This window comes from Petaurus breviceps, unplaced genomic scaffold (genome assembly GCF_028583685.1).
Source record: "Petaurus breviceps papuanus isolate PSGF00001 unplaced genomic scaffold, PetGlider_PUasm1.0 355, whole genome shotgun sequence".
Lineage (NCBI taxonomy): Eukaryota > Metazoa > Chordata > Mammalia > Diprotodontia > Petauridae > Petaurus > Petaurus breviceps.
Genome location: NW_027186289.1, coordinates 1,653,277 through 1,669,983, shown reverse-complemented (window position 1 = coordinate 1,669,983; position 16,707 = coordinate 1,653,277). Strand labels below are relative to the sequence as shown.

General features: G+C 45.8%; 2 protein-coding genes, 1 long non-coding RNA gene and 1 pseudogene across 3 annotated transcripts in view; 3 read left to right on the top strand and 1 right to left on the bottom strand.

The window, feature by feature from the left end:
• LOC138168135 (zinc finger protein 585A-like) overlaps positions 1-13,677 on the bottom strand; it is a 26,085-nt gene extending 12,408 nt beyond the window's left edge. Inside the window, 1 exon segment of the mRNA XM_069097169.1 lies at positions 13,330-13,677. Coding sequence (XP_068953270.1) covers positions 13,330-13,677 — 348 coding nt within the window.
• LOC138168138 (zinc finger protein 665-like) overlaps positions 1-16,707 on the top strand; it is a 552,079-nt pseudogene that overhangs the window by 130,089 nt on the left and 405,283 nt on the right.
• Positions 1-16,707, top strand: part of LOC138168139 (zinc finger protein 665-like) — a 176,365-nt gene that overhangs the window by 128,215 nt on the left and 31,443 nt on the right.
• Positions 13,673-16,707, top strand: LOC138168190 (uncharacterized). The gene is made up of 2 exons (XR_011170055.1): positions 13,673-13,773; positions 15,668-16,707. It is a non-coding gene; the product is annotated as an uncharacterized lncRNA (long non-coding RNA).

Below are 16,707 nucleotides of genomic sequence, written 5' to 3'. Positions count from 1 at the left end.
GAAGAACCTCAGGGTGGGAGAGAATTGACTGACTCCTTTTTCTTGCTGGAGTGCCTGAAGGTGAGCTCAATAGCAGCAGGCACCCCAGCATCCCCAGGATGGCGGCTATCCCAGGTTCTCTGATATGCTTTTCTAAAGGAAAGCAACTCAAAAAGGGTTAACTCTTTTACTTTATTCAAACATATATCACTTATCTAGTTCAGGGGGGAAAGTCCACACCCTAAACTTTAGAAGTTACAGGCAGACAAAAATGTAGAAAGAGAAAATAACACAATTCAGCAGACCAACCGACAGGGCTTCCAGCTGTCTGACCATCACATACTACCGTCAGTCACCAGAGAGAGAAGCACCAACATCTGGGTTTTCAACGCTGGGGGGGCTCAACAGCTGCCCAGTCTCATCTGGCCACATACACAATTTTTCCCAAAGCAAAACCTCAGGGTATATATAGCCTTCTCCAGGGACACAGAACATCACAACCCTCATGACCCACTCGACTACAAAGTAACTGTTGTACCCTAACCCAAATCACATGCCCCCTGACTTGGAGCTCGCCATTAAGCCACTTTATATTTGTCTTTGTCTCTATCCTAAACCCTGTAACCGCTTGTAACAGCTTAAAGGCCTAGTCCTGGGTAAAGGGAATCACCCAAAGCATAGTCCCCTGCTCCCTTATCTTTCCTTGAGTTAGTATTTCCCTAAATCAGTAAGTCTTGAAGCAGCACTGTATACAAAGGCATGGTGCAAGTCTATCCCATGCAAGAGACCACCCTATTCTGGGATGCTGACCAAGCAGGGTCCCCCACACCCTTCACCCAGAATAACCTGGCCTGTTCTATGACCCCAGCCTATTCTGGGAATTCCACTCCCCCTGTGCCCTCCACCCTGTTCTAGAGGGACCCCTGTCACAAGGAAGGTCTCGCCCTTGTACCCTGATTCCCAAATTAGCCCGAGCTATAGATCCAACCAATGGCTGTTCTCACTTTCTGTATGTCATTGTTTATGCTAGCTCCCCTCCCCAATTGTGGTTTTTGCCTTTATGAGCATTGTCCCTCATTCAGGACTGCCTAATTTAAGTGTATATTCCAAGCAGTCGAGTGCTTCAATTTATTTTATTGAATTTTATAGATCGCATGGCTCAATAAATCCACATCTTAAATTTACCTTGAACCCAGATCTCGGTCTCACTCTTATTCTCTTCACAACATAACAACAGTTGTGTCTCCTGGAAAACAAGCCTCCTACCACAGGTTCCATGTGACCATAGTGAGCCTATTAGGGGGCATAGTTTATTTTCAAATCAGGAAAGGTCCTCAAATTCACCTAGGCCTATTAAGGGACAGGAAAGATCTTTAAATTCCTATTACCATTACAAGCTCTCAGAGCAGTTACAAAGGCCCTGTCCAACCCTCAGGGGAAAGACTCCACCACAGTGGAGTGGGGCAGCAGGGAGAGCAGGAAGAGGTCTTGCCACCCTCCAGAACTACTTTTTGACCTCTTGCCCCTCTCCCATCCTCCTACAGGGACCCAAGAGGGAGAAGGGGCTTGGGATCCCAGATGGGATGAAGCCAGTCACAGCCTCAATGACTCCAGACTCAGAGCTCTGCTTCCATCTTATACTGTTGAGGTTTAGGGTTTAGGGGTGCTTGAGATCCCAAAATACCAACACACTGGGTCTTGCCGAATGAATTCTACTAAAGTCTTCTCTCAGCTCAAATACAGCAAAGTTTATTAAAGATTCATCATAATGGTAGATTCTTAAGGAGTCTTAAGTATTTATGACGCTTGTATTGGAGATGTGGGCTAGAATGTGAAACACAGAGTAAGTCTGAGCTAGATTAATCTCAGAGAGGCAAGATGGATTTTAAATACAGAAAAGAGTGTGGGAAGATTTAGGGGTGGTCTAGAGGAGAAGTCTAAGGAAGATCTCTGATGGAACTGAGGTCAGGCTCCAGGAATGGGATTAAGGGTGGCAAATAGCTGAAAGCTACTGGGAGATGAGAGACAATGGAGAGCTGGGCTAGTTTAAGGGTAACAGATTTGGGTATAGATATAGGGTGGAAAGCAGTTGAACAATGGAGGGCTGGGCTAGGTGAAGAGTAACTGAGATTTGGGACTAGGATAATGAAAGGCTTATGGCTTTAGGCAGATGCCTTGTCAAGTGGGATAATTCAAACAGAGTTCAAGGGGTTTCCCAGAGCCTATATCCCATCAATACTATAGGTGAGATATGTGGGTCAGGAAGCTGTGACCCAATGGTAAAACTGGGGGTGGCACCTGTCAATAGAATTCTACTGCACAGGTCTCTAACCTGGGAATGGCCAGAGGCAGTTATGCCTGTGTAATGGGAATGTAAATTTAAGATCTTCCCTGCCCCTAGGCTTAAGCCTACCTGGAGCCTGTGGCTTGTTTTTCAGGAGATACTTTGTGATTGGGCAGTGGGTCAAGAAGGTTGTGACATTCTCTGAGCCAGGAGGTTATATAAACCCTGATGGGATGCTTTGTTTTGGGGCTCACTTTGAGAAGTGTTAAGTGATTTTACCAGACAAGACTCTGGGCAGTCGTTGAGAGCCCCCTGGCTCTGAAAACCCAGATGTTGATGCTTCCCTCTCTGGTAACTGTGACTAGATATGGATGTAATGGATGGATCAGACAGTTGGAGGCCTGTCTGCTTGAAATGTTTCTCTGTCTTCTTGTAACTTCTGTCTGTATACTCTGAAGTTCGGGGTGCTGACTTTTTCCCCTGAACTAGGTAAATGATATGTTTGACTGATTAAAGCAAGATTGTTAACCCATTTTGATTTGCTTTCCTTTAGAAAAGCAGATCTAAGAACCTGTGTTGGCAGCCACCCTGGGTATGCTGGGGTGCTTGCTATTACAGCCTGCAATCAAGAAAGGATTTAATTAATTCATTTCAGAGTCAGGGAAGTGGTTTGCAAACTTGAAGTCCTCTTTTTGGGGAGGGCTTCCCCTGCTGGGGAAAGGCAGAGTTTATACACATACAAATCACAACTGGGTTGAATTTTGACAATCATTTTTAGGTCTTGAGTTGCTGTTTCCAGGGCTGACTCGTGCATGGCATTCCTGGGTCCTGTGGGAAACAGTGCTTAAGTTTGATGAAGTCAAGGCTCTGGGAACCCCCTTGAACTCTCTTTAAATCTTCCCATTTGATGAGGCATTTTCCTGAGACCTTTCATTGTAGCTTGGCCCAAATCTTTGTTACTGGCCTAGCCCTCCTTTGTCCAGCTACTTCCCACCCTTCATCTTTTATAATCTGACCTCACTGACTCCTCCTGAAGACCCTCCTCAAACTCCTCCTCTAGAACACTCCTAGATTCCTCCCACAACCTTTCTGTTTCTCCCACAACCCCATCTTGCCTCCAAGAAAGAGTGAGCACCACAGAATGATCTAGTGCAGACTCACTCTGTCAGATTATTCTGGCCCTCTGGTCCAGTACAAGCATCACAGATACTAAGGCTCCTTAAGAGTCTACCCATTATGGTGAATCTTCAATAAACTTTGCTTTACTTTGGCTGAGAGAAGACTTGAATCAAATTCATTTGGCAGGACCCAAAGTGTTGGTATTTTGGGGTCTCACACACCCCTAACCCTAAACCTTAAAATTTTATGGTGATCTCATTGAAGAGGATACCCACTAATAGGGTTAGGGTTGTTTTGGTCACTAAGCTGTCGTGAATCCCGGACTAGCAAGTTAAAATCCCTTGGGAAAATGATAGTTCTGAAAAATCTAGGTAGTTAGTATATTCATTCCACATACAGTATCGATTAATAGGAGAATCATAAATACTTTACACACCCTAAGACCTCTGGGATGTGACAGGGAGCCTGGACAGGAAGCAGGGGAAACACCCAGAGCCAGGACTTAGAGGGAGACTCAGTCCTGGCAAGCTTGGAGGACACTCAGCAGGAGGTCAGAGGGTTAAGATGAAGTCCAATGGAAAGAGCAGCAAGCAGAAGTGGGTTGTGGGGAGGGGCCCTTATTCAGACCTTCCTGGCACCAGCATGTGCAGAGCTGGCTCCCAGAAGTCAGACAGGTCTCTGCTCTTAGGGAAGAAGGCAGAGAGATCAGAGCTTCCAAAGAAAAAAGGCAGAGAAACTGTACCTCCAAGGGGGGAAGACAGAGAGAAATCCCAGCTCCAAAGGAAGAAGGCAGAGACCTTAGCTCCAAAGCAAAAAGGCAAAGAGATCTCACCACCAAGTGAAGCACTCAGAGAGATCAGAGCTTCCAAAGGAAAAAGGCAGAGAAATTACACTACCAAGGGAGGAAGGCAGAGAGAGACCTCAGCTTCAAAGAACACAGAGTAGTCTCTCATCTGATGGAAGAATGCAGAGACTTTAGCTCCAAAGAAAAAAGGCAGAGAGACATTAGTTCCAATGGAAGAATGTAGAGACCTTGGATCCAAAGAAGGTAGGGAGAGCTCAATTTCTAGTGCTTCTGTTTCCAGCCAACCTCCTTTGGCTGGTAATCCTGAGTCCTGCCCAGCCCTCCTGTCCATCTTCTAAACTGATTCCCCTTCTCCCCTACCCTCCTCCCAGGTTTCCAAACTTCACTCCAGGACCCCACTCACCAGGCTGATCTTCTCTGAGCTTCCCTTCCCCCCTCCCCCTGTTCCGAGACTCCAGACCTCCCCAGCAGAATCTCCTGGTCTCCCGGCTCTCCCCCTGCTACACTCATCTTCCTCACAAGGATATGCCCAGCCCCCAGCCCTCTGGTTCTCCCAGCCAGGCCCCTCCCACGGTTTCCTCCCCTCTCAGGTCCCCCTTTCTTCTCTCCTGGTTCATCCACCCCTTCTCAGGATCCTAGCACTGCTCTCATCCAGGGACTACTGTGATGACCCTCCAAAGGTCTCCTGGTCTCAAGGCTCCTGTCTCTAGTCCATCCCACATAATGTAGAATGAGAAAGGGGGAAAGCCAGGAGAGCTAACCACCATTTCAACCTTCAGGCATTAGAGTCAGTGCTCCATGCCCAGAATCTCCTTCTTACTTCTGCAAAGAAATGGGGGTGGGAGATGGGGAGGAAATTCTCACATCACCAGTTCAAGGCCAAGGTCGGGCATGATAACATCACAGTATTCAGCCTCAGATGCTTTGTCCTGTTTATTTTTTCCCAGTTACAGTGGAGTTATGGTGTGTCTTGTTTTCTGGTTCTATTTAGTTTATATGTAATAGTAGTAACAGTAATGGTGACAGTAACAATAACATTTGTACAGGATAGAAAACTTCTACCTGTAATATTGTCATTACTTTCCAATAGTGTCTGATCCTCCTACAGGGATTGCAATCAGTGGAAGCTTGGGGAAGTAACAAGATCAGGTAATCCTCTGTGTCAAATGGGCATAATTCTAATGGGGCTCTTGTTTTCTTTCTTTCCCCCATTCTCACATTACTTTGATTCTCCCTATATCTGGGCCCTACAAATCCAACTTGTTTGTCAGATTTCTGTCTTCGAGACTATAGCCCATTCACTTACAGTTGGTAGCAAAGAGGGGGTGCCAGCCCATGTGCCCCCATCGTCCCTGGATGCAACATGTGCTCAGGTCCAGTCAACCTCCTCCTGGGGACCCCTTCGAGGCAAGGACAGTCCTTTGCCAGCAGAAAGCAGTTTTAGAAGCCAAGACCTTTGCCCCTTACCCCAAAAGATTTTGGGCCCCATCTGTTTGAGGGGGGAATGAAGGGTGATGTGACCTGGACCTCAAATTTTCCCACACAAATGTTATGGGAATGTAAATTTTTGAGATCTTCCCTACCCCTAGGTTAAGTGCACCAGGAGTCTGTGGTGGGAGGCTTGTTTCTCAGGAACGCCCACACCTTGGTGCTTTGTGATTGGGCAGTGGGTCAAGAAGGTTGTTACATTCTCTGAGCCAGGAGAAGGCTATATAAGCCCTGATGGGAGGCTTTGCTTTGGGGCTCACTTTGAGAAGTGTTGTGTGATTTGACCAGAGAGATTCTGGGAAGCCGTTGAGAGCCCCCCAGCTTTGAAAAACCCAGATGTTGATGCCCCCCCTCTCTGGAAACTGTGATTTGGTATGGATGTAATGGTTGACAGTTTGGAAGCCTGTCTGTTGAAATGTTCTTGTAACTTATGCTTGTAACCTCTGTACACTCTGAAGTTTGGGGTGCTGACCTTTTCCCCCTGAACTAGGTAAATTATATATATATGCTTGACTGATTAAAGTAAGCTTGTTAACCCATTTTGAGTTGCTTTCCTTTAGCAAAGCAGATCAAAGAACATGTATTGGCAGCCACCCTATGGATGTTGGGGTGTTTGCTGCTACAACAACCCACCCCCTGGCTTCTTGGCCCAACCCAGTCCACCTAGATACTCTATGGTCCTTTCATTGTGGTTCTCAAGATCCACTCCAGTCCATGTAACTCCAGACCGCCATTGTACCTGGACCACCCCAGGCTGCTTACCACACTTTAATCCTATCCAGATCTTTTCAGTGGTCCTTTTTTGTACATACAGTATCAATCTTTAATCCCCATTAGGGAGCAGATTCACCAGGAATTTAGCCACTTCTATTGGCATTAAAATAAACCTCGCCACTAGGACAGAAGTGCTTAAACCTTTCCAGGAAGACTTGCCCCAGACCCTGATATTTCAGGGTCCCCAGCAACCCCAAATTGCATCATATGTATATGTATATGCATATATGTGTGTGTTCCTTCTTTTGCCTTCATTTTCGTCCCCAAACTTTCCCTCTCCTTTCCAATTCAGCTAGCAAGAAACAAGATCAATACCCACTCTGCTCCACTACCTAGTGGATGAGTGTCAGTCTATGCCCTAAGGCCCCACTCCCTAGCCAACTAACTTTTTCAACCACTGAGGCTCTCCCTGTCCACCACTCCCCATTTTAAGATAAAGTCTAAGAGGGTGGGGACTGCCTTTAGTTTTGAAGGGATGCCCATGGATTCAGAGAATGGCTGAACAAATTGTGGTATATGAATGTAATGGAATACTATTGTTCCATAAGAAATGACTTCAGAAAAACCTGGAAAGACTTATATGAACTGATGCTGAGTGAAGTGAGCAGAACCAAGAGAACATTATACATTGTAATGTTCAAAGATGATCACTGTCACCAATATTATTCAATATTGTATTGGAAATCTGATGAAGGAAGGCAGGGAGGGAGGGAGGGAGGGAGGAAGGGAGGAAGGAAGGAAGGAAGGAAGGAAGGAAGGAAGGAAGGAAGGAAGGAAGGAAGGAATCTATCCAGGGCCATGTCTAGTCATCCTGATATCTGGTCACTGGATCCAGATGACTCTCAAGGATAAGTGAGGCTGGTGACCTTGCACAGCCCTCCCTCAATCAAATCAAAGTCAACTATAAGTCATGTCATCATTTCCCTGATGCCATGGTGTTTTTCAAAAACAAGGGACAAACAGAACCTATGAGTAGACCAAAGCTGCCTGAATGGGGACCCAGCTAGCTGAGTAATTCAGCTCATCCTCTCCCTCTCCCTCCCTCTTCAAAGGAAGGTAAATTTTGATGGTCAGAAGATGCCCACTTAATTTGGTTTTACTGGCTAGATTCCTTCCTTCCTTCTTTCACAAAACCTTAAACCCAGTTCACTCTGAAGCTCATAGATTGGACCACAATAGGTCCCTGGCCAAGCTCCACTTAGTGGCTGTATTTTGGGCCCTCCTGGTTTAGAGTGAATGTCATTGGTAACTGTTTCTCTTTGGAACAGCAACACTGAGGGTCTTCCCCTTCTAGTTTGACTTTTTTTTCTTTCTTTTGTGCTAATTTAAGGGGGCATCCCTTGACTCTCTACTGAAAGAGGCCTATTAACTGAATGAATACTTTTTCACCCTAAGTGAATATTTGAAAATGCCTTAGCCTAAAAGGGCCAGGGGTTCCCAATGCTTCCTGAGTCATCTCCAGTCATCCTGATGAATATCTAGTTACTGGATCCAGATGGCTCTGGATCTCTGGAGGAGAAAGTGAGGCTGGTGACCTTGCACATCCCTCCTTCACTCAAATCCAAGTCAAGTGCAAGTCATGGCATCATATCTGTAAAGCCATGGTCCTCTCTGAAAAGGAAGGACAAACACAACCTGGAAATCCGAGAATAGCGGTAAGAGAAGAAAAAGAAATAGAAGGAATCAGACTAGGGAATGAGGTAATAAAAACAGCTCTTTATTTGAATGCTATGATGATATCCATGGAAAATCCCAAAGACTCAACTAAAAAGTTACCTGAAACAATTTTAGCAAAGTAGCAGGATGTAATGTAACTCACGTAAGTCATCAGCATTCCTATGTATCACCCACAAAACCCTGTAAAGAGACAGTAAGAGACACCCAATAACTCTGATGGGGGGGGAGGGGAAGGAGTCTAGATGGTGGAGTAGAAGCAAGACCTCCCCGAGGCTCCGGCTTCCACCCTCCCCAATCCATGTAAAAGGGGACTCTGAACAAACTTCGGAGCTGCAGAACCCACAAAATGACACAGAGGAACTAACGTCCCACTGAGGACAGCCTGACAGGCCTGCAGAAATCAGCCAGGCAGCCTCATGCCCGAAGCTTTAGCCCCAGGGCGGGCCTGACCAGCCGCCAGCCAGAGGGACTCCAGATCAGCAGCAGCTGTGGCTGGTTCCAGATCTGTCAACACACAGATGTGAAGGACAAAGTGAGAAGTCAGTGCTGTCTGGATTTTGGGACCCAGTAAGTGGGAGGGCGTGGCTTTTGCCTCCAGGGCAAGAAGCCACTGGGCTCAGCGGCACAAGTGACAGCTTCAGCTCCTGGCCTGCAGAGTGTAGGGGGAACAAGCACCAGTCTGAGGGGTAATTGCTCTTGCTTTAACCTTCTTGGATCTGGATTGCAGTCTAGGGTGGAGGTCCTGGAGTGTGCATCCAGCTTGCCAGAGTGTGTGGAGACCTCAGAGAGGGCACCCATCTAACACCTCTGGCAGCTGAGAAAACCCCAGTGTTTGGGACTCCCGTCTGGTGGCAGAGTCCCACTGTGGCAAAAAGCCCAGGGGTCAAGTGACTGAGGGGCAACATGACCAGGCAAAGGAAACAAAGCAGACAGAAGATCCCAACATTAGACTCCTATTTTTGGAAACAAAAAGGAGCAAAGCATGGAACAGGAGGAAGACAGTGAAGTCAGAATTCCTGCACCAAAAGCTTCAAAGGAAAATATGAGCTGGTTACAGGTCATAGAAGACCTTAAGAAGCAGATAAGAGAAGTGGAGGAAAAATTGGGAAGAGAAATGAGAACGATGCAAGAAAATTATGAAAGGAGAGTCAACAGCCTGACTGAGGAAAAAGAGTCTCAAAAAGGCAATGAGGAGAAGAATGCCTTAAAAAGCTGAATTTGCCAGATGGAAAAAGAATCTCAAAAGCTCAATGAAGAGAATCATTGCTTCAGAATTAGACCGGAGCAAATGGAAGCTAATGACTTTATGAGAAATCAAGATGCTGTTAAACAGATCCAAACAAATGAAATAGAAGGCAATGTGAAATATCTCATGGGAAAAACCACTGACCTGGAAAATAGATCCAGGAGAGATAATTTAAAAATTATTGGACTACCTGAAAGCCATGATCAAAGTAAGAATCTAGAAATCATCCTCCAGGAAGTTCTCAAAGAAAACTGCCCTGATGTTTTAGAACCAGAGGGCAAACAAAAGAGAGGTTGAAAGAATCCACTGATCACCTCCTGAAAAAGATCCCCAAAAGAAAACTCCTAGGAATATTATAGCCCGGTTCCGGAATTCCCAGATTAAGGAGAGAATATTACAAGCATCCAGGAAGAAAAAATTTGAATATTGTGGAAACACAATCAGGATAACCCAGGATCTGGCAGCTTCTACACTGAGGGATCGACGAAGGGCTTGGAATATGATATTCCGGAGGTCCAAGGAGCTGGGATTAAAACCAAGAGTCACCTACCCAGGAAAACTGAGTATCATGTTTCAGGGGAAAATATGGTCATTCAGTGGAATAGAGGACTTTCAAGCATTCTTGCTGAAAAAACCAGAGTTGAATAGAAAATTTGACATTCAGATACAAGAAGCAAGAGAAGCATGCGAAGGTAAACAGGGAAAAGAAATCATAAGGAACTTATCAAAGTTGAACTATTAACATTCCGGAAAAACAACAATTGTAACTTATGAAACTTTTCTCAGTAGTTGAGGGAATAGAAATATATTATCTATCTATCTATCTATCTATCTATCTATCTATCTATCTATCTATGTATATGTTTACATATGAGGGTATATGGGCATATGAATACATATGTGAATGTGTGTATATATGTTTACAGGTATACATAGAGGGCACAGAACCAATTTAAGAGGGAGGGATGATACTTAAAAGGTGAAATTAAGAGGTGAGAGAGGAATATAATGAGAGCAGATGGGGAGAGACAGAATGGGGTAAACTATCTCATATAGAAGAGTCAAGGGAAAATGGTTACAATGGAGGGGAAGAATAGGAAGGCAAAAGGGAATGGGTCAACCTTATTCCCATTGAATTTGGCTTGAGGAGGGAATGAAATACACACTAAATAGGGTATCTCACCCTCCAGGAGAGTAGGGGGGGAAGGGGATAAGAGGGGGGATGATGGAAGGGAGGGAAGTTGGAAGCACCCAATTTTGAAAAGGGATGGGATCAAAGTAGAGAATAGAACAAGTGGGAGGTGAGATAGGAGGGAGGGAAACAGTCAGTCTTTTACAATATATGTACTATGTTATTGTTTTGCATTAGCCACACATGTACAACCTATACTGAACTGCTTATCTTCCCAGTAAGGGTGGAAGACAAGGGAGGAAGGAAATGAATCAAAAAGTTTTAAAATCAAATATTCAAATATATATTATTAATACTATTTTACATATAATTGGGAAATAAGATATACAGGCACTGGGGCATAGAGATCCACTGGAAAAGTCAAAAGGGGTATGGGAGAAAATATGGGAGAGAGCAGATTGGAGGAGGGGATATCCTGTGGGACTGCTATTTTGGGGCAGTGGGTAGGGGAAAAACAGGGAGAAAATTTGTAACTCAAAATGTGGCGGAAATGAATGATGTAAGTCAGAAGTTAATAAAGCATTTGAAAAAAATAAAACAACAACAACAAAAAAAAAACGTTAAAAAAAATAACTCTAGAGAGTATAAAATTCATGGGGATACCCCTGCCAGAATAAACCCAGGAAGTACATTAATATCAATATAAAAAATGTATACAAAAATTAGATTTAAATAATTAGAGTGATATTAAGTCTTATATCATGGGGTAGTTATACATAGGAAGCCTGAAGTCCTTCCTTACAAGGGGCTAGTTTAGAGGAAAGTATAACCCACTGAGCATATAACAGTGTTTTTAAAACAATCCTGCCATCTTTAGCAGTCCATTTCATAAGATGTTAACCTGACTTTTGCCAAATGACAACAATTTAGTTCATTTCAAGGAACTTTACCCAAGCAGAGTTATAACATTTAAATCACAATCCTGTTATTGACTTAGAAGAATTTGATGCAAAAGGCACTTCATTATTACAGTTTTTAAAAGAGATTTATCATACTCATTTTAGAAACTCAATACGGAATGGGTTCCTCTAACAACATGTTGCAGAATCTAAGAAAAGTTACTCCTAACAGTATATTTTTAAAATCATCTTCTGGTGTGGCTAGGTGGCTCAGTGAACAGTGCACCAGCCCTGAAGTCAGGAAGACCTGAGTTCAAATCCAGCCTCAGACATTTAACATAAAAACTAGCCCAAGACCTTGGGCAAGTCACTTAACCCCAATTGCCCTCCAAAAAGCAAAAAAAAAGCATTTTCTTCCAATGAAAAGGCTTCATATTTCTAAGAATATGTCCAATATTTTTCCCAAATTCCACAAGAAAACTATTAGTCTAAAGAATATCGTGTTTGTTTTTAAACAGTGATGCCAAACTCCTCAACTTCTTAAGTCAAATTTCATCTGAGTTAGATAAAAATATTGTTCTTCTCAGAAAATCATCCACATTATTATCTTAGATATCTTTTACTCCAAAATCCAGTAACAAGCCTCAGCATTTGTCCTTCGCTCAGTGTGAAGCACTTTAGAATTACTGCATTCCTCCAACAGCCCTGGGATGGAGGGGCCATCACCATCACCATCACCATCACCATCATCATCATCATCATCACCATGATCCCCCTGTACACTCCAAGACTGGTTAAATTCCCTGATGTTTTAGAATCACAACGTAGCTTCTCAGCACAATTTCCCCTCAAATCGATGTTTGATTTTTAATAACAAGTGGCAGTCATTAATTTCTTTTTCCACAAGGGTCCCTCGCTTTTAGGGGGCTCATTTTCAAAAAAGTTCTTGCTGATGTTTCCAGCTCCCATAACTATGGCTTTATTTCTCTGAGTCCCCAAAAAAAGTAAATCAAATTTTTTATTTTTCAGACCTAACCTTACCCCATGCGCCTTCAGGCATTTCTCAAAAAATTCCCCCCATGTTTATTCAGTGAGATCAAAATTGAATTTAAATGAACACATTCCCCATGACTGTCACTGCTCTGTGAATTCACCTCAGTGACATACGGATGGAGGGAGAGTTACTCAGGGGTACGGCTGAAAAATGCCAACCCGCAGGAGGCCATTAGTGGCTACGATGCCAAACTCCAGCCCAAAGTTCTCCATGTGCTGGAAGGAGGCAGGATGCGCATCTGTGTAAGGCACTTCCTCCTTTTCCCTAGACCTTTGGTGGTCTGAGCCCCTGGGATGCGTGTGCCCGCCCCTCATTCATTCCAACTCCTTCCGATTAAGGCCGGTTCTGGGTCAAATCTATTCTTCGTCTGTCTTCCCCCAACACACACACACACACACACACACACACACACACACACACACTCACTCTCACTCTCTCTCTCTCTCCCTCCCCCTCCCCCTCCCCTGCCACAAGCTCTGCTCTCCCTGGGCAGGGTGCTCGCTAGAAGTAGGAATTCACTTTGAACTTTTCTGACTTGTATAACTTTAGTGACTAAAGATCCCTGTAAAACCTGTTCCCCAAAGCGACGCTCCCAAACCCCGGCTTCTGCACTCACGGGCCAGCGCCTCCCCCCACCCAGCTGCCTCTGCTCACCCTCCTCCAGCACAACCTGCCTAAGCTCCCGCCCCCCCCCCCGCCCCCCCGCCTCGGCCCCCCCCCCAGCCCCCCTGGCGCTGCCCCTCCCCTCCCCCTTTGCTCCTTCTCAGCAGGGGTTCCCCGGGTCTCCGCGGCCTCAGACGCCCAGCTCCCCTCACTATCCCGGGGCAAAAGTCACTGTGGCTGGGCCCAGGCCGCCTCCCGGCCCCACTCACCCCAGGTCGGGGTCCAGGCCTTGCCTGTTCACTCCTCCCTGGCCCAGGTTCTTCGGGCTCCTCGGCGTCCGCCCGGAGGCGCTGTTTTCCCTCTGGAGGAGGAACAATCCAGGGAGTGAAGTCCCCAGCCCAGTCCGCCGCCTTCCCAGAGTCCTCTCCCGGGCCCAGTCCGCCGCTTTCCCAGAATCCTCTCCGAGGCCGTCCCGGGCCCAGTCCGCCGCCTTCCCAGAGTCCTCTCCGAGGCCGCCCCGGGCCCAGTCCGCCGCCTTCCCAGAGTCCTCTCCGAGGCCGGCCTGGGCCCAGTCCGCCGCCTTCCCAGAATTCTCTCCGAGGCCGCCCCGGGCCCATTCCGCCGCCGACTCTCGTCAGAGACAGAAGCCCGGCCAGAGCCTGGAAGTGCCCGCGCCTCAGGGAATGTCGGGAATGAAGACGGACGAGCTCCGGGTGAGGGTCGGAAGGCCGCGGGAGGGGGCGGAGTCAGAGGGAACGTGTGCGAGGGAAAGGCCCAGGAAGTGAAATCCGAACAGGAAGTGACGCGAGGGGCAAACAGGAAGGGGGATTCTGTGGGAGCGGGGCGGGAGAATTAAACCCGGGGACAGAGGGAAGCGCGGCGGGAGCCCGAGCAGAAATGTGGGTGTGGGAGGATGGCGGAGATGGGACCTGACTAAGTTTAGGAAACAGTTTCAGGGCCAACAGCCGGCGTGTGACACGTAAGGAAGCGCAGCCCGTGTCTCGTGCACGTGAGACACACTGAAAATACCTGCAGAAGGTCTGAGAAAAGCGGAGCGGCCGCTGGGGGGGAGGGGGCGAGCGGACTTCCGGCCCGGCTGTGAGTCCGGACAAAGGCCGGAAGAGCAGGGCCGAGGGCCGGGGCCAGGTCTGAGCAGAGACTCCCGGCGGCCCCCGGGGCCTGCTCAGCGGGCGCGCTACTCGGACATGCTTGGGCCGGACAGTAGAGGGGGGTGGCCTTTGCTTAGACAGATCTGCAGGGGGCGTTGTTTTCTTTTCTTTCTCAATTTGACATCAGTGGGACAGGCACATGACAGTTTTCCTGATAAAAAGTATTTATTTAAAAATACAAATAAACACTCAGATAACTTCACCGCTGTGGCTAGGAGAGTTCTTGATCTTAGATCCACATAAAATTCTAAACTTACATGTTTTAATTAAACAAATACAGACCAAATTAGAAGAGAAAATGTAGAATGCAGAACATATCAAATATTACATAATAAATGACCCTGAAAAATCATGTATATCCATGATGGGGAGAGAACTGACATCCATGTGTATCAGTATCAAGGAACTGATGCCATTCGACAAGTACTGCAAGGAGAGGAAGTTTTCCAAAGTCCTGACAGGTATAAATGACACATGAAAACAAGCTTCAAAGCACTGATTAAAAGAGAAGGTCATGTGAAAATAATTTTATCATTTGCTGTCTTGTCTCCAAAATTGGAGAAATGACAAAACGGAAACCGTCAAGATTTGCTATTTTTTAAAATTTAGAAAATCACAAACAAAATAAAATGAACATTTTGTATACACCATAAAATAAAAAAAAGGATGAAACAAAGGTGGTTTGCTTGAATTTCTTTTTGAGTAACAATGAATTCAAAATAATATTTTTAAAGCATTCATTCTGGCCTTCCTTCTGTTCTATTACAGGTATTATTACATCAATTTCCTTTCTTATTATTTTTAGGGTGTGAAGGATCAGGGGCAGAACAGTACTATTGGTAGTACCCCTCACACTGCCATCCTCTCCTACCAAAAGTTGGGAAAAAAATCTAACCACCAAAACATTTGTAATGAAAGCACATAGCTAAGGAACACAAATTGCTACAGTGTCCTTTTCTTAAATGTGCATTTTATTCCGCATCCTCTATCCATCACACCCAAGTAAGGAGACAGCCGGGGGGCTCTCAACAACGGCTTCCCAGAGTCTCACCTGATCAAATCACAGAACACTTCTCAAAGTGAGCCCCCCCCCCCTTGGAAAAACCCAGATCTTGATTTGGTATGAATGTAATGGTGGGATAGTTTGGGAACTTGTCTACTTGATCTGTTTCTCTGTCCTTGATAATTCTGTCTGTATACTCTAAAGTTCGGGGTGCTGACCTTTTTCCCCTGAACTAGGTAAACGATAAATATTTGACCGATTAAAATAAGCTTGTTAACCCATTTTGAGTTGCTTTCCTTTAACAAAGCAGATCCAAGAACCTGTGTTGGCAGCCACCCTAGGGATGCTGGGGTGCTTGCTGATACAAAATGGTGTCACGAACAGAATCTGCAGAGTAAAAAAAGTATGGGGCTGGGATAATTGTTTGTTTCCCAGTTGTGGTAGCTGTGACTTTGTGGAGCTGTGGACCAGGAGAGAAGAATGGCCTGCATGTGGACTTCACTGAGCTGAAAGCAGGAATGGTGAGCTGCGTGCATCGGGACCTGGGCAGAAGCCAGGAAGGGCTGCCGCCTGCGGGAGGAGAAGGAACCCAGGAGTTCGAAATTCAGCCACAGGAAAAGATAAGAACTGAGCAGCAAAGCAGGGGCACTGATTGTGTTTCCTGGCTGCATTCCACAGTTTGTGACCCAGGGGGAGGATGGACTTGTGACTATGGTGGGTGGGATGAAGTGCCTTGGACCCCCGAGGACCCCACCTTGTTGGTTTTGTTGCCCAGCCCCCTCTCTGTACTTGGAAACAGGGGCTGGAGCTGTGTGAGGGGAAGGACACACCCCCCCCTCCACCCAAGAGAACTTTATTTGGATACTTGTTTTGAATTGAGGTGATAATGCCATGTATTTTGTGTTTGTTTAAGGCCCTGTGGCCACTTTGGTAACTTTAGTTCTGTATCTTGAAAATGTGACCTAAAAGGTGTTTAGTGCTAATTCAAAAGTAAATTGACTATGCTATGGGCATGAAAGATCTTGGGGCCGAATATAATGGAAATGCAAATTTTTAAGATCTTCCCTGCCCCTAGGCTAAAGTGCACCTGGAGCCTGGGGTGGGAGGCTTGTTTTTCAGTAGATACTTTTTGATTGGCTAGTGGGTCCAGAAGGTTGTTACATTCTCTGAGCCAGGAGAAGGCTATATAAACCCTGATTTGAGGCTTTGTTTTGGGGCTCACTTTGAAAAGTGTTCTGTGATTTGATCAGATGAGACTCTGGGAAGCCGTTGTAAGAGCCCCCCAGCTTTGAAAATCCCAGATGTTGATTTGGTATGGATGTAATGGTTGGATAGTTTGGACACCTGTTCACTTGATCTGTTTCTCTGTCTTGATAATTCTGTCTGTATACTCTGAAGTTCGGGGTGCTAACCTTTTTCCCCTGAACTAGGTAAACAATACATATTTGACTGATTAAAGTAAGCTTGTTAACCCA